At 36.8% G+C, this 18,687-nt stretch overlaps 3 protein-coding genes across 7 annotated transcripts in view; all 3 read right to left on the reverse strand.

Annotated features, from left to right (window-relative positions):
• LOC130892792 (uncharacterized) overlaps window positions 1–18,687 on the reverse strand; it is a 117,779-nt gene that overhangs the window by 64,443 nt on the left and 34,649 nt on the right. The window lies entirely within an intron of this gene.
• On the reverse strand, window positions 582–2,036 carry LOC130893007 (protein FAM200C-like). The gene has a single exon (XM_057798767.1). It carries the CDS (start codon window positions 2,034–2,036, stop codon window positions 582–584), a length of 1,455 nt encoding a protein of 484 aa, XP_057654750.1.
• LOC130893008 (craniofacial development protein 2-like) lies at window positions 9,244–10,821 on the reverse strand. The gene is made up of 2 exons (XM_057798768.1): window positions 10,749–10,821; window positions 9,244–10,478 (listed from the first exon to the last, which is right to left on the reverse strand). Exons 1-2 carry the CDS (start codon window positions 10,819–10,821, stop codon window positions 9,244–9,246), a joined length of 1,308 nt encoding a protein of 435 aa, XP_057654751.1.

Consider the following 18,687-nt stretch of genomic DNA (forward strand, 5'->3'; position numbering starts at 1 on the left):
CCCAAAAAAATCAAGAGAAATAACAGCGCCTATTAGCTCTCGGCTGAGTAGAGCCATGCGTCTATCTACTCTGCTGAAAGCACTTTTGCCAGGGCCATTAGTCACAATGAATATTACCAACTTCCCAGTATATGCCTATTTGATACGGTGAGTAGGTAGATTTTTTTGTTCACTGTTGAATGCGGTAACGCAGAATGGAAAGATTCAATAATTGTACGTATGATAAAAATTAAAACAAGTATTACATGAAAAACGAATATAATTACTGATACAAAATTTGACATTATAACACAGATACATTTTCAATTTAAGAAAGGTAAAGCAATAGGCCTACCTACTTACAAAAACAAAACATAAAATATAATTTAGTGAGATAGGTGCGCTTGCATGTTCTGGATAAGTTGATAGATCCTGGATTGAGTTCTAGACAAAGCACAGCGTAGGCCACTTTCGACATCAAATTTGTTGCGGTACTTGATTTTGATCGCCACAAGAGTTGAAAACGCTTTTTCGCACATGTATGTTGTTGAAAAAGGCAAGTACATCCGAACAGCTTTCTCTGGAACACTGGGGTGAACTTTTCAGTACTTTAACCAAAATGGGAGCTTGTCCATTTTTTCAAAATCGTATCTTGCAGCAGAGTCATTTTTTATTTCTACTCCTTTCTCTCGCAATTCTTCTGGCAGCAACTGTATGTCCATGTTGAACGGGTCGGTTGATAGTTTGTAAAACTCCTCTGACAAGTTAGGAAAGTACCTGCTGAACTTCTCCTTGAGGTTCTTCAAATGGTCAATTATCAAGTTTTTCAAAAGCGGTCCTTCAAAAACGTCCTCAAAACATGCTTCTTCTGAGACTGACACTACTTTGCTGAAACTTGAATAGATGCTGGGGTTCATTGACACTTTACGTATCCAAAGGTGTAGTTTCTCAACGTACATCTTGATGGCAACCCGATGTGTTACTATATTTGAGTCTGCACCTTGCAGTCTAAAGTTTAGGTTGTTTAAAGTGTCAAAAAAGTCTGATAAATAGGCCAAAATCACTTGGTTACTGGGTTTTTTGAACTCTGCACTAAGCTCGTTTTGTTTATGCAGTGCCAAAAACGTAACCACTCCATCACGGAGCTCAAATAGTCTTCCCAACATATTGCCTTTCGATAGCCATCGTACTTCTGTATGAAATAGTAGCGTTTTGTTGTCACTTCCTAAATCTACACAAAGACTTCTAAACAGTCGAGTATTTGATACACTGTTCTTTACGTAGTTGACTACTGTAATACATAGCTTTAAAACAGCATTGAGTTCGTTTGGAAGCGTTTTTGCTGCCAAGGTTTGACGTTGAATAAAACAATGAATCCCAACCAAGTCAGCATTCTTCTCTTTAACCAATTGCACAAAGCCTGAGCGAGAACCGAGCATTGATGGAGCACCATCTGTGCATACACCAATAAGTTTTTGCCAAGAACGTACGTGTTTCTCAAAAAAGTCTGATACTGCTTTCATCACATCTACAGCTTTAGTAGTGGTCAACAGCTCAGTAGAAAACATCAGTTCATCCTTCATTCTTTCATTTTCAATGTAATGAACATATACAATCAAATTAGAACATTGTGCTACGTCTGTACTCTCGTCAAGCTGGATAACAAAAAACGTGAATTTTTTTATTGCATCAACCACCTGGTTTTTAATGTCCTCGGCCATATCATCATTTCGGCGTTTTACGGTGTTGTCTGAAAGTGGTATTTGTGATAGCTTTTTCCTACTATCAGTTCCAAGGACAACATCGGCTGCTTTTAAAAGACACGGTTTAACAAGCGTTGCACCAATAGTGTGACTTTTCGTTTCCTTAGCAATAAGAACAAATAATTCATAGGAAGCTGCTTGAAGCTTCCTATGAGATGACTGAGCAGCAGATCCAGTGCTATCTAACTTCATGCACTTTAATTTCTGAGATTTTGCAGCGAAAAACTCTTTAAGTTTTTCCTTAAAAGAGACATGTTTGGTTGAAAAATGTCTCAGAAGACGATTAGGCCTCATCGCGTCATTGCTTAATACTTAATAGCAAATAACGCACTGAGGGTGATCAACATTATCTTTAAGCAAGGAAACAAACTCATATTGAATATAATCGTCAATATACTTGCGATTCTTTGCCGCGTTCATCTTCTCTAATTCAGCTTCACACAGAACTCACACAACATAAAAACAATTAGTCCAAATCAAACGTCACAGCGATTATAGAACACCCACAATACAGCAAACATGCTGACTGATACTTCACGGAAAGCACTGTGCCAGAACGGTCTAGTTACAACGCAAGCACTGAACAAACTGCAAGGTTATTGACATTGGACTGAAGATGCAGTGGGGGTAAGGGTGGAAGGGGTGCGGAGACACTCGCACTCACACCAAGACCATACGGAGGTATCGGTACACACGGCCGTTGAGTCTGACAGTAACTGCTATGGAGGAGGACGGTTTTGAGAATATTGAACTCTTGTGTGTTTTGTAGTTTTAAAAACTGTAGCCTTATTTGATAAAGTTTACAGCTTTATTAAAACTTTACAAAAACAATTATGAAAACTTAGAAAGACTTATTTCAAAGATTTGAGGAAATTATTTTTGTAACTTTTTTATTTATTTATTTGGGTGTCACGCACCCCCTGGACTTTCTCCACGCCCCCCAGGGAGTCGCGCCTCTCAGTTTGGGAACCTTTACTTTATGGCATATTCAATCACTTTGTGATATCGCGGGGTCTCGTCAGGATCACCGTCACTCGAAATGATAGGGACAGGTTTAACTTTGCTATCTCCGTTATTAATAAATTTGGAAAAAGGCTCAAGTGTTAAAAGAATATCCATGTCTTGAGCGTGACTAGTTGTAGTTGACAAAGAGTGCTTGCCACTTTGTATTGCTATGTAAGTCGGTCCAATATATGAAACGACTTCTCATCGAGTCTCACTTCACATAAAGCATACACGCTCGGAATTAATTTATGCTTTGAAGCTATCGAAAAGTCGTGATCTGGCAACGACACTTTATATTCAACGTACATAAATAAGGGCGCTTGCTTGTTTGCCGCTGTCAGAACTATAGGAACACGAGCTTTGTCATCCTTAGATAAGTATTGAGGCTATCGTTTCCAGTGACCTTATGGAGGCCACAGAAAAGTATGGTCTTGGTGTGCCTCTTGATGGTTAGCTTCAGAACGACTCAGCTTCACAGGGACAGTCACTACATGCCGCTTAACGTATCTAGCCGTCTAGGCAACAGTCGTATATAAGTAGTGCTTCGAGAAATATTAAATCCCGGCTTGTTTAGTTTATCAGTAAGCTCAGCAGATGCACCAAACCTAGCTAAATCACTTATTTTTTTCCATCAATTCATACTGCTCTTCTTCTAAACGTAGACGTCCAGGGCCATTACGAGGTGTCAACGACTTCGCTGCATCGGGATTTTTAGAACATAATACAATTATTTTTCGCTTCTTATTTCCTTTGTGCTTCAGAGAGTACACTCTGTTTTCTTCTTGATTCTCAATGCCGTCAGCAACGAGAGACCCTTTGCACCTTTCCGTTAATTCAAGCTCCATACCAGCTCAGTAATATTTTCCTTCTTAGTGTCTTGTGTTGGAGTGGGACAAACATTGGATGATGTAGAGTTCGACATAGCTTCATACTCATTGTCGTTTTTAGTTTCGAAGCGCCTGTGAATTGAAGAAAATTCTAAACTGGCAAAAAATGGAGAAAACGTCGCGCATACAAAGGAAGACAAACACTAACCCTCCGGTTGAGAGCCAACGTCAAAATCTTTATCTCTTGGCTGCTTATCAGTAATCTCATTCTGACCCGTAGATTCCGCGTGTTGAACATTCAGAACACTCATCCGAGCTTAACCTGCGCACTCCACCTTTGGAACACCAGCCTGAATCGAAGAGATTAGAGATCTTATTGTTTTCCTGGAATAGTTAATTTTAATAATTTTGTGACATTAATATAGTATTTAAAAAAACCAATAACGCTGTTCGTTTTTAAATACATGAAGAATAAAATGATGCATTTTTATCGTATTAACGTGCATAATGCACTTAATATTCTCTATATACTATAATTTTTTAAAATAACAAAAAATTAAAAATTAAAAATTATAAATTTATGTGGAAAAGTTAAGGAAATGACCACCCTGAAACGTGGTCGTTATGATTTTAGCATATTTCGATCACGAATTTCACTGTTTAGTTTTAATTTTTCCAAGTCGATTAATTTCAACTATAACTTTATCACACCGTCCTGGCAGGACTTCTACGTCTTATAGACGTATCTTTTAATGTATGCATTATATTAATCTTAATTGTGCAGTTCTGGCTAAATTGTTGGTCCATCTTCCAAACAATCATTTAAAGGAAAATTTGTAGTCGTTTTTGAAGCAATATCATAAATATCCTTTCGTTAATCTTTCTTGTTTCGTGGCTCCATGATGTGATAAATGGCACACTAGTGAAGCTGCGTATCATCTTGAATGACGGGAAAACTGTTTCATTATTGGATCTTTATCTAGTTTTCAACAACTTACAAATACCTTCTAGCACTAGCTTTGTTCACGGTAGATATTTTGAGCGCATTCCGAATAATTTCATGTGAACGTTCAAATGCACATGCTCTGTACAAGCATTCATCCACGAACGATTTATGGACGCCTATCTTAACATCCTTATGCTGTGAAATTTGGCTTTGTTGTTACTTTTTTGGATCTGAAGGCACTAGCTATGAACAGTGGAGGTAAGTTCATCGGAAAATTTGTTTCTTGTCAGCCTAAGAAATTTATAATTTTTCAGATTTAATCCTTTCACATTGGACGTCTACTATATCTAATTTTTCATAATTTGTCTCCTAGACCGATGTCGGATGTATCCGCATTACTTTAACATAATCTCCATCTTGTTGTTTAAGTTCCACATCATTTGAAAGTTACTGTGTTATTGTTGGTCGAGCTATCGTCGAGTTATCACGAGGAATAATTGACTGGCTTGCATATGTGCATCCGGGGTCATAAAATCATTCCCAACCGAACTAGAAGTAATTCTAAATGTACCACATCTCCACATAGTTCTGGAAAGCAGAAAATACGCCACTTGGAATGTTCAGAGACTGAATCGTTTTTCCAGTTTTGGAATTTCTTAAATAATCATAATATATTACAGAACGATACAGAGTTCAAAAACGATACGATTAAAGCATTTCTAAAATAACATGATATAAAAGTGCATTTAAATAATAGAAAAATTCCATTTTACTCTTATTGATCATTCACAAAACTTGAAAGAATTATATCCAAACGATAACGATTCAATTACGCTGTTGTCGCTTGTAAAAGTTCAATCTCAAATATAAGAATATTTTTGTGACTTGCCGATAAAAGGGAACATGTTAAAATAATCCTCTTGTAACATTTGTGGACACAGTTGTCCTAATGTGATCTTCAAAGGACCTGTTATTGGCCACCAATGACTAGAACAAAAGACAACTCAAAAGTAGGTACCTACATAACGAGGTAATATTTATTATTTTATTTATAACAGAATAAACAATTTCTTCTTATTTATTGATTTCGTTGACGGAATAGTAACCTCTTGAATTTATTTTACGATAGGTTCAATTTTCTCCATAATTTCAACTTCATCATACCAAATTTCATACTTTCTTTCAGGCCACCTTCAGTCATTTCCACAACTCACAATAATATAACCAAAGAATTGTTGTTTACTCCATTAGACTAACAAGCTCTTCTTTGCACTTGTTTCTGGCATTTTTTTTCTTTTCCAATTTCACTATTTTCTCAATATTTGATTGTATTTCTCGAAGCTTCACTTCGTCACATTGACTTTTTTCAGTAGTTTGATCTTTATCAATATATTTTTCTTTATTTTACTTTTTAAATGTGTTTCCTAGTTTATCACTTCCAAATTTTCTTAATCTACCTTAACATTTATCTTCATTTTCACGGAACGATTTCTTCGTCTTCCGATTTGTTTTGTTTTTTATGATTCTTATATTCTTTCTATAATTCGTATTGTTCCTCCTTAACCTTCGCAAGTTCCAACCACTTTTCAGATGCTAGAACGGAATGCTTTCTTTATTGTCTTGAAACATTTTCTTCACTTGGATATATGATGATGTTACTCAAAATTTCCTATGTTTTTCTCTTGGGTTCAAAAAGGATACCGTTATCAGTAGGTATAGTATTTTAAACTGAAGGAGAGTCAAGTAGTCTGTTGACTCAGATACTGTTGTCAGAGCTTGAAGAAGTATTGAACGGGGCGACCTTTCTCATCCAGAATTAGTCCACCTTTGGCACATAAATAGAATGACGTCTCATCCACATTCCATATTCTTTCCGGGTGTTCTAGAACATCTTGGTCATTTCCTAGTAGACCAAGTGTTTCTTGAAACCAATGTCTAATGTTTTTTCAGTGATTAATGATCGAGCTCTGTCAATGTATTCAGATTGTTTTAAAGATATTTGTGGACATTTACGTTGGAATAGGATCTCAACGTGTTTCAATTGTAGTCACAAAATGTCCATAAATGGAAGGAACGCAATATTTGTTGATCCATTAGTGGCCAGTAAGAATGCACAATAGGATCGTGACGTGTTCCAAATGCAGCCTATAAATGAATACTAATGGTAAAAAGCAGTATTTGTTGATCCGTTTTCGGCCATTCAATTAATTAGTAATAAAAAGTAAAATTAATCAAGTATTTGATAGCTTTACAGGTACTACAAACCCTAATAAGTGTCCCTATGCTTAATTTTTTACAAAGAACAATCCTTAAAGCAACGTACCTCGTTCCGTATAGAAAACCATTAGAAAAAAACCTGAACACACTACTGTCACCTCTAATTACAAGCTCATACTGAGAATGCATCAAATAGTAACTAAGTAGAATACGCATGGCGGTAAAAGCTTATAATTTGAGATTAATATATATTTTATAAGAATAATCCATATTATAGGAATAAGAAAAAAAATAATAAGTTCATAGGACCATATACGATTACAAAGTTGTTGAGTAATAATAATAAGGTAGAAGTTATCGATAAAAACCACAAAAAATCAGAAGTACACATCAAATAATTAAGAAGACCTCAATGTTCTCGGAATCCGGAGAATGCTGATTTTCAAAACACTGTGTAAGTTATTGATGATGTTGACAGCAGTTAGTACTCGATAAATCAAAGTTGCAGATTGTCATATCCCTGGCACACTTCCATTTCAACTCGACTTTGGACACAATAACCAGTAAACACATTTCTTTACAAAATATAGTATGAAAAATAAATCAAAATATTATTATAATTATTTCAATTATATGATTGACGATTTACACAGGCCAACAAAAAACTTTTGTTTGAAAACTTTTTTTATTTTAATAGCTGATCTTAATAGATTTTTATGTGCTGAATTCGAATCTGGTCTTAGTTTTTTTGTATCACCCATAGTTTCCAAGTAATATGTATTTTATTATAATCTAATACCCCTGTACGGTATATAGGAAAAAAATGGTTTGTTTTTACAGTAAAGTAATCTTCTTCTTCTTCTTCTTGTAGTAGGACGAGGTCCTGTTAGGTCTGTCATCTGCCCTCTTGTGACGCCGATGTCCAGCTATCGTACCAGCGTTTTGGGGGCCTACCGATTGGGCGTCTTGTGTCTGCTTTCTGTGTTTTGGCCCATTTGGCAATCCGTTCTGGAGCCATTCGTTCTACATGGTCTCTCCATTGTCGGCGTCTTGCTCTTACCCATCTATCGACATCTTGTACTCCCAGTTCTTTTAAGATATCTGTGTTGGGTATTCTATCGTGGAGTGTGGTACCCTTTATTGTTCGTAATATCTTCATCTCTGCTGTTCTCATTTTTCTCTTTGTTTGTGTTGTGTCTGCCCTTGTTTCTGCGGCATAGGTTAGTATGGGTCTGATACAGGTCTTGTAGATTCGCGTCTTACTTTCTATGCTCATATATTTATTTCTCCATATAATATCCCGTAAATATCCCGATATTCTAGTTGCTTTCTTGATCTGCTTATCTACCTCGTCCGTTATGTTTCTGCTGCTCGTTGTTTCTAGACCCAAGTAGTTGAAATTCATTACTTGCTCTATAATGCGCTCATTTACTACCAACTTGCATCTTATTAGGTCTTTGGATATTACCATGCTTTGTGTTTTCTCGCATGAGATTTGCATGTTAAGTCTCTGTGCCGTCAGGTTAAATTTATGAAGGAGGCGTTGTAGATCGTCTTCATTTTCAGCTATAAGTATAGCGTCATCTGCGTAGCAAAGGATTCTCAGGCGACGGTTATTCATTTCGAATCCTGCATTAACTTCATTTACGCTCTCAATTATTTGGTCCATTATTACGTTGAAAAGGCATGGGCTGAGGCTATCTCCCTGTCTTATGCCGGATGAGACTTTGAGTTCTCTTGTTAGCCCACAGTCTGTTTTTATTCTTGTTTTGGTGTTGATGTTAAGTTGCCTTACTAGATTTGTATAATGCTTCTTGACGCCTTTTTGGTTTAGTCGGTGGATTACATCGTTGAGTTTTACTCTATCGAATGCTTGCTTTAGATCTACGAAACATGTGTACATGGGTTTATTGTATTCTATGGATTTCTCTATCAACTGGCGTAATATAAATATTGCGTCTATAGTGGATCTGTTTGGGCGGAAGCCTTGTTGCTCTTCTGAGATGCCTACCTTAGCAGTTATTTTATTTGCAAGTATCTTGGTAAATAACTTTAACACACTACTAAGTAGCGTTATGCCTCTGTAATTCTCGGATCTGATTTTAAACCTTTCTTGTATATAGGTATAGTTATACTAGTTCTCCATTCTTCGGGTATTACTCCAGTTCTTTCTATTTTATTGTACAGTTTTATTAATTCTTTTTCGATTTCTGGGCCCCCGTTCTTCAGTAGTTCATTTGGGATATTGTCTGTACCTGGTGATTTTCTATTCTTTAGTTTCTTTATGGTTGTTTGTACTTCTTCTAATGTGATGGTTTCTTCCTGTTCGTTTGTGGATGGCGGGTTTGCGACTTCTTCTTCGTCCCTGCTTCCGTTGTTATCATATAGGATCTTAAAATATGCTGCCCATGTTTCCTGATTTATAACATTTATCACTACCTCTTCGTTGATTGGTTTCTTCCTTTTTCGTATCATGTTCCATATTTTTTTCTGGCCTCCGTTCAAATCATGTTCCATTTCCACTGAGAAATTTTCCCAGTATGTTTTTTTTCAGTTCTTTTATTGTGTTGGTTGTTCTATTTCTCACTCTTTTATAGACTTCGTATTCTTCCTGTGTTCTATTGGTAATGTATTTTATGTACGCTTTCTTTTTTTCATTTGCCAGTTCCTTAATTTCCAGAGTGAACCAGGGTTTATTGTGTGTTCTATTCGTGTCTATTGTTCTTTCTCCTAGGGATTCCTTTGCGCTGTTCTTTATGTTATTCTTTAGTTTCTCCCAGGCGGCTTCTACGTTGTCGGTTTCTTTTATAGGGTTTTGGACAATTTTTTCGCGGAGTCTGTTTTGATAGAGGTATTTAATGCTTTCATCCTTAAGCGACTCTATATTAAATTTCGATACGTAGTTGGGTGTTTTTCTTTTCTTTATTATGTGGGATACGCGGTATTTACACAATAATAAACCGTGTTGTGTGCCGATATTTGCCGATGTTAATACCCGTACGTCAAGTATCTGGGAGGGGTGGACTTTCCTGTTTGTAATTATGTAGTCAATAGTTGATTTTTGGCCTCTCGTGTTAGCGAAGGTGTACTTTTGTTGTTCCTTATGATCAAAATATGTGTTGTTGAAACGTAATTCGTTGAGGGCGCATACATCTATCAATATATCTCCGTTATCATTCACTGCTTCTTCGTTGAAACTATGCATGATTCCTGGGATAACTGTGTTTCCAATTCTTGAGTTAAAGTCGCCCATAATAAACACTTTGTCTTTACTGGGTATTTTGTCTAACGTAGCTTGCAAGGCATCAAAAAGAGCTTCCCTTTCTTCTTTCGGTTTGCTTACATCCGGTGCATATATACTTAGTAGGTGTGTTCTTTCGTTGGCCAGCTCTACTGTTATCTGTATGATGCTATGACTTATATACTGTACTTCCTTAATATCTTTTTCAAATTTTTTATTCACTACTAACCCTACTCCTCCCCGTGCTCGCAAGTTCTTGTCGACTCCACTATAAAACAGTATGTAGTTTTGGTACTTTTGACTGCCATTGCCTTTCTTCTTAGTCTCTGAAAGTGCGCAGAAATCTATTTTGTTTTTCTCTATTTCTAAGACCACCTCATAGTCTTTGTTGCTCCATGATGTAATGTTCCAACTTCCGAGTCTTACTATGTTTTCTTTCCATACTCGTTTTCTCCGTTTTCGTGCCGTATCGTCGTCAATGCTCCGTCCAGTTTCCGAGGCTAATGTGACAGTTCTGTGAGCGTTTTTTCTTTTTACGAGGGGCAGGTTGCTGACCTCACCCCTTAACCCTCCTCCTTTATCCGGGCTTGAGACCGGCAGTGGTAGTCAATGGGCTACTCAATCCACCCATCAACCACCCTAGGCGGAGTTCAGTAAAGTAATGTAGTGTGATAATATAAGGTTTACTTATCAACTGGAATTTGTCTATATTTTATTTCCCTTTTTTCTTTGAAACTTCTTGTGTAATTATTTCTGCGATTATTATTCACTTGCTGAACTTCCCGGTGAAGTGACCAACAGTAATCCCCCATTATGTTGGTGTTCCGGCGGGCCTGGTAACATTTTTCCATCACTTTAACATCTTGGTGGAAATGCTCACCTTGCTCCTCACTAACATTTCCTAAATCGAGGTGGCTGTTCAAAAAGTGAACTTTCAGGCTCTACAAACTTTTTTAGCATGTTGGCAACAATAGACTTATATTCTGGGTCTTTTTCATTTCCCAAGAACTTGGTGACAACTTGCTTGAAAGATACCCATGCTTCTTTTTCATTTGAGGTCATTGTGGATTCTAAGTTAACGTTAAACATCATTTTTCTAATATCAGGTCCGGTAAAAATGCCTTCTTTCAATTTAGCATCTGAAAGGTGTGGAAACTGTTTCATGAGGCCTAACTTAATATGTAGTGGTAGTAAGAACACGTTTTTTGGGTCTACGAGGTTTTTGCGTAGAATGTTCTTTTCGCCAGGCTTTCAAGACTCTCTAGCAGGCCAGTTCTTTTTGCACCAATGTTGATTCTTAGCTTTACTGTTCCATTCACACAGGAAACATGGAAACTTGGTAAAACCACCTTGCTGACCAAGAAGCATGCACGTTACATTCAAATCACCACATAACATCCAACCATGTGCAGAATAACCTATTTTATTTAACACTATTTCTAGATTTTCGTAGCTCTCTTTCATATATACAGAATGACCGACAGGTACAGAAGCATACACGTTACCGTTGTGTAGTAAAACAGCCCTCAAACTATTTTTGGATGAATCAATAAACAGCCTCCAGTCTTCTTTTTTATATTCAATTCCAAATTCACTCATTAGACCAGGAATGTCTGAGCAGTACACCAAATCACCCTCTCGTTGAAAGTACTTTGAAAATTGCTATTATCTCTTCCTATACACATGAACGCTAGTTCCAGCGGCCAACAAGTTATTTTCTTTTAGTCTAGAGCCAAGAAGTTCAACTTTTTCTTTCGTTAAACCCAGATCACTAACTAAGTCGTTAAGCTCGATCTCAGTGAACAATTTAGGCTCTACATTTTCTGTAACACATTGAAATTCTTCTTCGTGTTCGTCTCACTCCGACTGTACATCAGAAAATTCTTCTGTTACAATAGAATTCAAGTCCTCTGGTGGTTCAGGGACCGTGCCCTACTGGTCGGATAGCGGACGGAAGGTTAGGGTAGCTTATTACCTTCTTGTTTTAGAGTTATGACCAGTAATATCAACACTGCAAAAGTAACAGTTATCGGAATGATTTCTTGGTTCCTTTCATATCATAGGAACAGCAAATTTGAAGCTTTTTTTCTCATGCATATACATAACAAATCTTATGCGGCGTCCAAGATTTATCCTGATCTCCAAATTTAGTTCCAAAGTATGCTAGATAAAAGTTTTTTACAAAGTCTGTAATGTTTCTTTGGCGTTTTTATATAACAAACTTACCACAAATATAACAAAAACATACAGAAGAAACGGAAACGTGAAACTGAGGTTAGGTTGAAACTAAACTAAACATAAGCTGTTAAACATCATCTTCGCTCATTAAATACCTCTAGGTAGGTATAGAGTCGGTCTTGGTTCATTAGACCTTTTTTTTCTAACTTAGTTTATAAAAACGATGCTGAATGCAGTGATATCAAGATTTTCCGAAATTTATCACGTTTCATCGAAATTTACAACCTTTGGTGATTTTCAGGAAATTTGTCTCTCTTATATGCTTGCGTCCACACATAACATTCACATCCAAATGGTCGCAGCTACTCAATCTTCATTTTCCTTCCAAATCAAAGTTCTGCTGGACTTTTCCCCGGTACGTTCGCGTTGCCTGGTTCCAGTCTGGTTGATGGTGAAGATCGCATGGTTTATTGCCTCTGCCCACAGTCTCTCGTCCATCTCGTCAGCATGTATCGCTGTTCTGGCTGCCTCAACAATCGTTCTCATTTCTCTCTTAACCCTTCCGTTCTGCTCTGGCGTGTGTACATTCGTAAATGTGTGAAAGATTCCCAACTTGTCTATCATTTGTTTGGTTTTTGCATTTTTCAGTTCAGTGCCATTATCAGAACTCAGACTCTTCACTCTCCTCCCTAGCTTATTTTCAACAAGTCTCAGGTAGCTTTAAATCTTCTCTAGGGTCTCACTTTTCGTCTTCATAAAATAACAGCTTCGGTAGTAGTGGCGCCTCCTAGCGACATGATTTTCATCTCGCCAGTGTCGACATGCGCAAGATCTCATGGCTGTTGGGCTATCTTGGGGTTGTTTGGGTGTGAGGATCGATGTTGCTAGCCATATGCGCACCCTGTGTACACATAATCATTCCAGTGATCAGCATATTTTATTCCTTTCCTTTACAGTATGTCCCTCTCATACTGTACATTTTGATGGGTGAGTTTCTCGTGCCACACTTTGATCGACTGAACCATCAGACTTGTCTCTTCTTCTCTCCTGAGTATCATTTTGTAGAGATTTCCTTTGCGCTTTGCTATTGCCACAATTTCCATGCCATTTTGACTATAAGACATTGACTCTTTTTCGTTTGCCTTAAGAGACCTTAAGATTAAAGTTTAGATTTGGTAAGTAGATCACATCTTCAATTACCACTGGATACCACTTCTGACCGTCAAAATCCTCCATCTCGATATTCTCGAATGCAACACCATCTAGCCTGGTTGAGTCTCAAATCACAATTGGAATTGGCTCGTCCAGCTCGACAAGCTGTACAAACCATTCTCGATGAGGCGTCATGTGTTGGCTGGCACAGTCCTGATACCATGAAGTTGCCCTGTCCTTCAAAATGTCGTTGTCCACTGTCGAGAGTGCCGTGGTCAAAAATGCCTTCCTTGGAGATTCCCGTTTACTGGTTTGTTTGCATCATCACGCGATCCGCATTCTCTTGCGAACTGTCCTTTCTTCTTACAGATATTGCATGAGTATTTCTTCTTGCAGTAGGCAATGTATTTCGCACAACCTTTTCCTTTGCACTCCTTGATCACGTGACCTGTCTTCCCACAATTGTAGCATGCGAGCGATGACTTGTCCAGTTTCCTTTATGACGACTGTCCATGTTTCTGACGTTTTGCATGAGAACGTTGCTGGTGCTGCCCTCTGCATTTGTCGTCGTTTCCTTAAGTTGCTCGTCCTCGAGTCTCAGACCTTTGATGAGAGTGCCTAAGTTCTTCGTTGGTTCGGTCACGTTGTTCCAGGATGTTCTGAAATGTGCCAATTTTGGCGGTAGCACACTCAAAATTCTCGTCATGACCCAACTTTCCTTCATAGGATCATTTTCAGTTGACACTTCTTCTGCCAAATCCAATATCTCCAAACAATTTTCTATTGCTGACTTGTTTTCATCATACTCAAAGGTAAAGAATTTGATCGGGTTCTAAAGTTTCTAAAATTACAGTCTTTGTACCATATAAACTAACTAATTTATCCATCATGTCTTTAACTGTCTTACAATTTGCAATTTGTTTCGCAATCTTACTGTTTACATTCAAACTTATCAACGTTTGAGCTTCGACATCTTTCTTTATCCAAGCTTAAACGTTTCCTTCTGACACAGCACCTGCTGGTTTGGGCTTTGCACCTGTACAATTTCGTATAAGTCCTTATTTTTAAGTACTAGGTTTAATTTAAATCGCAATGAAATAAAATTAACAATCCCTTGACTGTCTTCATTCAACATTTCCAAATGAGACTTCAAAATATCCATTTTGCTTTAAATTTTACCATTCCACTGAATTCTAACAATATTTAAATACACAAAATTACTTTACATTCTTTTGTGGCGTTTTTCTGACTTGAAGTGACTTGCGTGTACGTTGCTCAACGTTATCTTGCTGTGCGATGACTGCTCCGGTGTCGCTGATTTGTAGGTTATGTTGACCGTACCGGTTCTGATTCTCTGGACTGCTTTTCTCGACTTTGCAGTTGTTTTCCTGTCCTGACTTCCAAAGAAACCCTTTCATAGCTGCTCTTGGCCCATAACCTGTTGTTATTTTCAGTGGGTTTGGGTTCTTTGTTGAGAAATTATGAAGAAATGATACTTGTTTTGATTAACAAAACTCTTGCTGAACAATCGTCGGATTGTTGCTCAATACTTAAAATTTCTTAAAATTACAAATTGGAACACGTTTGCCTGTTACAATTTTTTGTGTCATACTATCCCTGTCACTTGAACATATCTAAGAGTGCTTATCGCCTGCCAACTTAACTAAATTAAAAATTAATATAAACATAGTTAAAAACTTTGACTCTATATAAAACAAAATAGTGTGTGATAGGGATAGGTCGGGTCAGCTGTCAATTTGATCAATTCTCAGCATATTCACTACCAGACGCGTCAAGATCTCCGGTTATTGATTCAAATATAACACCAATATTCAATCCTTTCTTTTGTCTTTTCACGTCAAAAGATATTCCAATATATCTTCCACCGATAGTCCACGTCCATGTCAATTTGGACATGAGAAAAATTGCTGCAAAATGGATCTCCAAATGTTTGAATATTGACCAAAAGCGTGCAAGGGTAGAAGCATTGCGTTCGATCTTCGCCCGATTTGAAAACGACTTCTTAAACCGAATTGTTACTATGGATGTGACATGGATACATTTCTACGATCCAGAAACAAAGCAACAATCGATGGAATGGCGACACTCTGGTTCTCCAAGACCTAAAGAAGTTTCGTGTCCAAAAATCTGCTGGAAAAGTTCTTGCTTCAGTTTTTTGGGATTGTCATGATTGATTTTTTGGATAAGGGTAGAACAATAACTGGAGATTACTATTCGACATTACCGACCACTCTACGGGGAAAAAAGACGCGAAAAACTATCCAAAGGCGTTTTGTTTTTTGCAGGACAACGCCCCTGCACACAAATCTCATCTCATGTTGCCATGCAAAAAATTCGTGAAAAGTTTATATTTTAGTACGATTTGATGTAATTAATTGAAATAGTTCTATTTAACATTTCTAGCTCTGATTCATAGGAGGTGGGATCAGAAAAAGGAGTGATTGAATTTTTACTACATCAATTATTTTCGCTGCATCCCTCTCATCTTATACCTTCTTCTGTTCAGACTATTACTACTATAGCCGCTTTAATGGGATCAAGTCTAAAATATGTGTATGGATCTTGAACAACACAGTAATTAATGTCAAACATTATTGGAAAAGCAATTTAAAAGTGAATGTAAAGAAAAGGAACGATTGGGTTGTTCTCAGATCTCAAGAAAAAATAAGAATGTCAAAAAACTGAATAAACTTTTCTGGTCTTGTCATAGTCAAGAATTTTAGAAAACTTGAGTCAAGATGTGACGGTTTAACATTTGTAAAGCAGTTTTCCCAATGGCTTCTTAGCTGAAATGGTGGGTCTCATCCGAAACCTTTCGCGATGATATCCGAGCTCCTCTCGCACTGTAAGAATAGTCCTAATGCAAGCAGGTCCAGAATAACCTCCAATACGACGATGGGACAGGAGCGAGATGCTTCAGTTTTTGGCAATTTGTCGAGGGCTTTAAGTCCCTTTGTGGATTTGGGCTTTAGCAATAACATGGAAGCTGTATAACTAACGACTGGCCTTACACTGGATTTATAAACGTTTCTCCAATTTCTCTATCCATATCCAAAGATATGATTTGTCGATATCATTAAAACAGTTAAGTGTCTATGAAGAAACATCTCAAATACATCAACAATTAATTTGTTTTGAAAGAGGCTTTGATTTATAAAAGTTAAAATTTGAAACAATTATTTATTATTGACAGCATTTGCAAGATTTATGGACATATTCTACATTGACTGCTCCCGTATTATTATGTGCTTAATCCCATAGAAATGATTTGGAGTACATGGAAATAAATCAAATATATATTGAAAACCTACATTGAGGTATATATTGACATTTAACAATGATGTATGGGAAAATTGGGTTTACATAATAAGTATTTGAGAAAGAAAATGATTGTTCAGTAAACACAAAGCTGAAAACTATGTTGAATTAGTTAATAAGATGCTGAATAATTTCAGATCACTTGGGTGTAGCATGAGCATTAAGGTGCACTATTTACACAGCCACTTAGACCGTTTTCCTGATAATTTAGGCGAAATTAGTGAGGAGCAAGGTGAAAGATTTCACCAAGATATAAAATGTATAGAGGATCGCTATCAAGGAAGATGGGATACTCACATATGGCAGATTACTGCTGGGCTTTAAAACGGGATTGTTCTAAAATACATTCAAGAATAATACGCAAAAAAAGTTTCCGAAATGTTTAGTGGGCAATTGGTTTAAATGATGACTTTCTCTGTTTTCTATTGTGAAAATAAATATTATATGTAATATCTGAGTAATATAATAAAAATTCCTTGTTTAATTTGTTTCTTTGAACCATAGTTTTTCTTCTGAAATAGTGTAATGTATAATTCACAAAAATGTTGATATCTTAAAAATTCGAGTTGATAGGCAAAAACTAATAGCATATTTGAATTCAGGGCATCAAACTCATAAGTAATTACCTCCAAAATCTTCGGCACCAAAACCACTGTTGACCAGTATTATTATCATAATTTGTGTTATTATTATTATTATTGTTATTATTATTTTTATTATTATTATTATTGTTATTATTATTATTATTATCATTATTATTATTATTGTTTGACCTACGAAGCTATTGTTTCATTAATTTGAAAATGAAAGATTTTCAGAATACTGCTCACACTTTTTAGTATACTAAAGGTTGTGCACAATTTGATTATTTGTAGCAGCAGTCCAGCATCAAATCTGTTCTTGAAAATATTTGTATTTGTAGCAGTCACTGTCTCTTCTTCTAATGCACTCCACATACATACTATACGATTTGTCAAAAAGTTCTTCCGGGGCAACTTGCAGTTTCATTCCTTAGATAGTTTTCTTGAATGCCCTCTTAGCTGTTGTTTTGTATTCATATGGAAAATGTCCAAGTCGCAAGTGTAGATATGCGCGACATTCTCTAAGAGTGGGTAGGGCAAATATTCTTAGGCGTTCTTCATAGCATAAATCTTTCAGCGGGGGAGGTATTTTAGTAACCCTTGGCTGAACTCGTTCTAAATGCTGCACAAAATATGGATTCCACACTGAATGCGCAAATTCAAGTTTTGGCCTTATATACGTTTTATAAAGAAGTCTCATCATCTCAACTGAGTGATCCTTAAAAGCTTTTTGTACCATATAAGTGGATGAATTGGCTTTCTTGACTATTTGGTTAATATGTACATCCCATTTTAGGTTTTCGGTCACTATGACTCCAAGATCACATTGCTGATCAACTGTAATAATATCCACACCTTTTAGTGTATAAGTTCTTCTGGTATTGTTTGAACCAATGTGTAGGACACTACATTTTGTTTCATTGAGCCTCAATTTCCAGATGTTTGTCCATTCCTCTACTGTGTGTAAGTCATCTTGGAGTAACTGCCGCTCAAAAGCAGATTTGGCATCATCAGCAAAGAATGATATATTTGTTTTAATGTTCACGGCAAGATCAATAATGTAGATCACAAAGAGAAGGAGACCAAGAACAGACCCTTGAGGTACTCCACTAAGAACCTCGTGCTTGGTTGACAAAGTACCATTCACTTTCACTTGGAACTCCCTAGGATGGAAAAATATTCCCTCATATTCCAAGATGCTCTAGTCTGTGTAACAATAATCTATGAAGCCCAGGTATATGACATCCGTAGCATCTCCATTGTCATAAGTCATAAAGTTGTTAGTTCCTTTCCTATTATCTTCTCCATAACTTTACACTGATGAAAAGTCAAACTAATCGGTCTATAGATTGATGCTAGATCTTTGTCTTCTTTCATGAATATAGGGATTACAGTTGCTTGGCGCCACAATCAGGAATTCTCCCAGTTTCCATACACTCCTTGAAAATTTCTCTCAGTG

The sequence above is a fragment of the Diorhabda carinulata genome, chromosome 4, assembly GCF_026250575.1.
Source record: "Diorhabda carinulata isolate Delta chromosome 4, icDioCari1.1, whole genome shotgun sequence".
NCBI classification, from domain to species: domain Eukaryota; kingdom Metazoa; phylum Arthropoda; class Insecta; order Coleoptera; family Chrysomelidae; genus Diorhabda; species Diorhabda carinulata.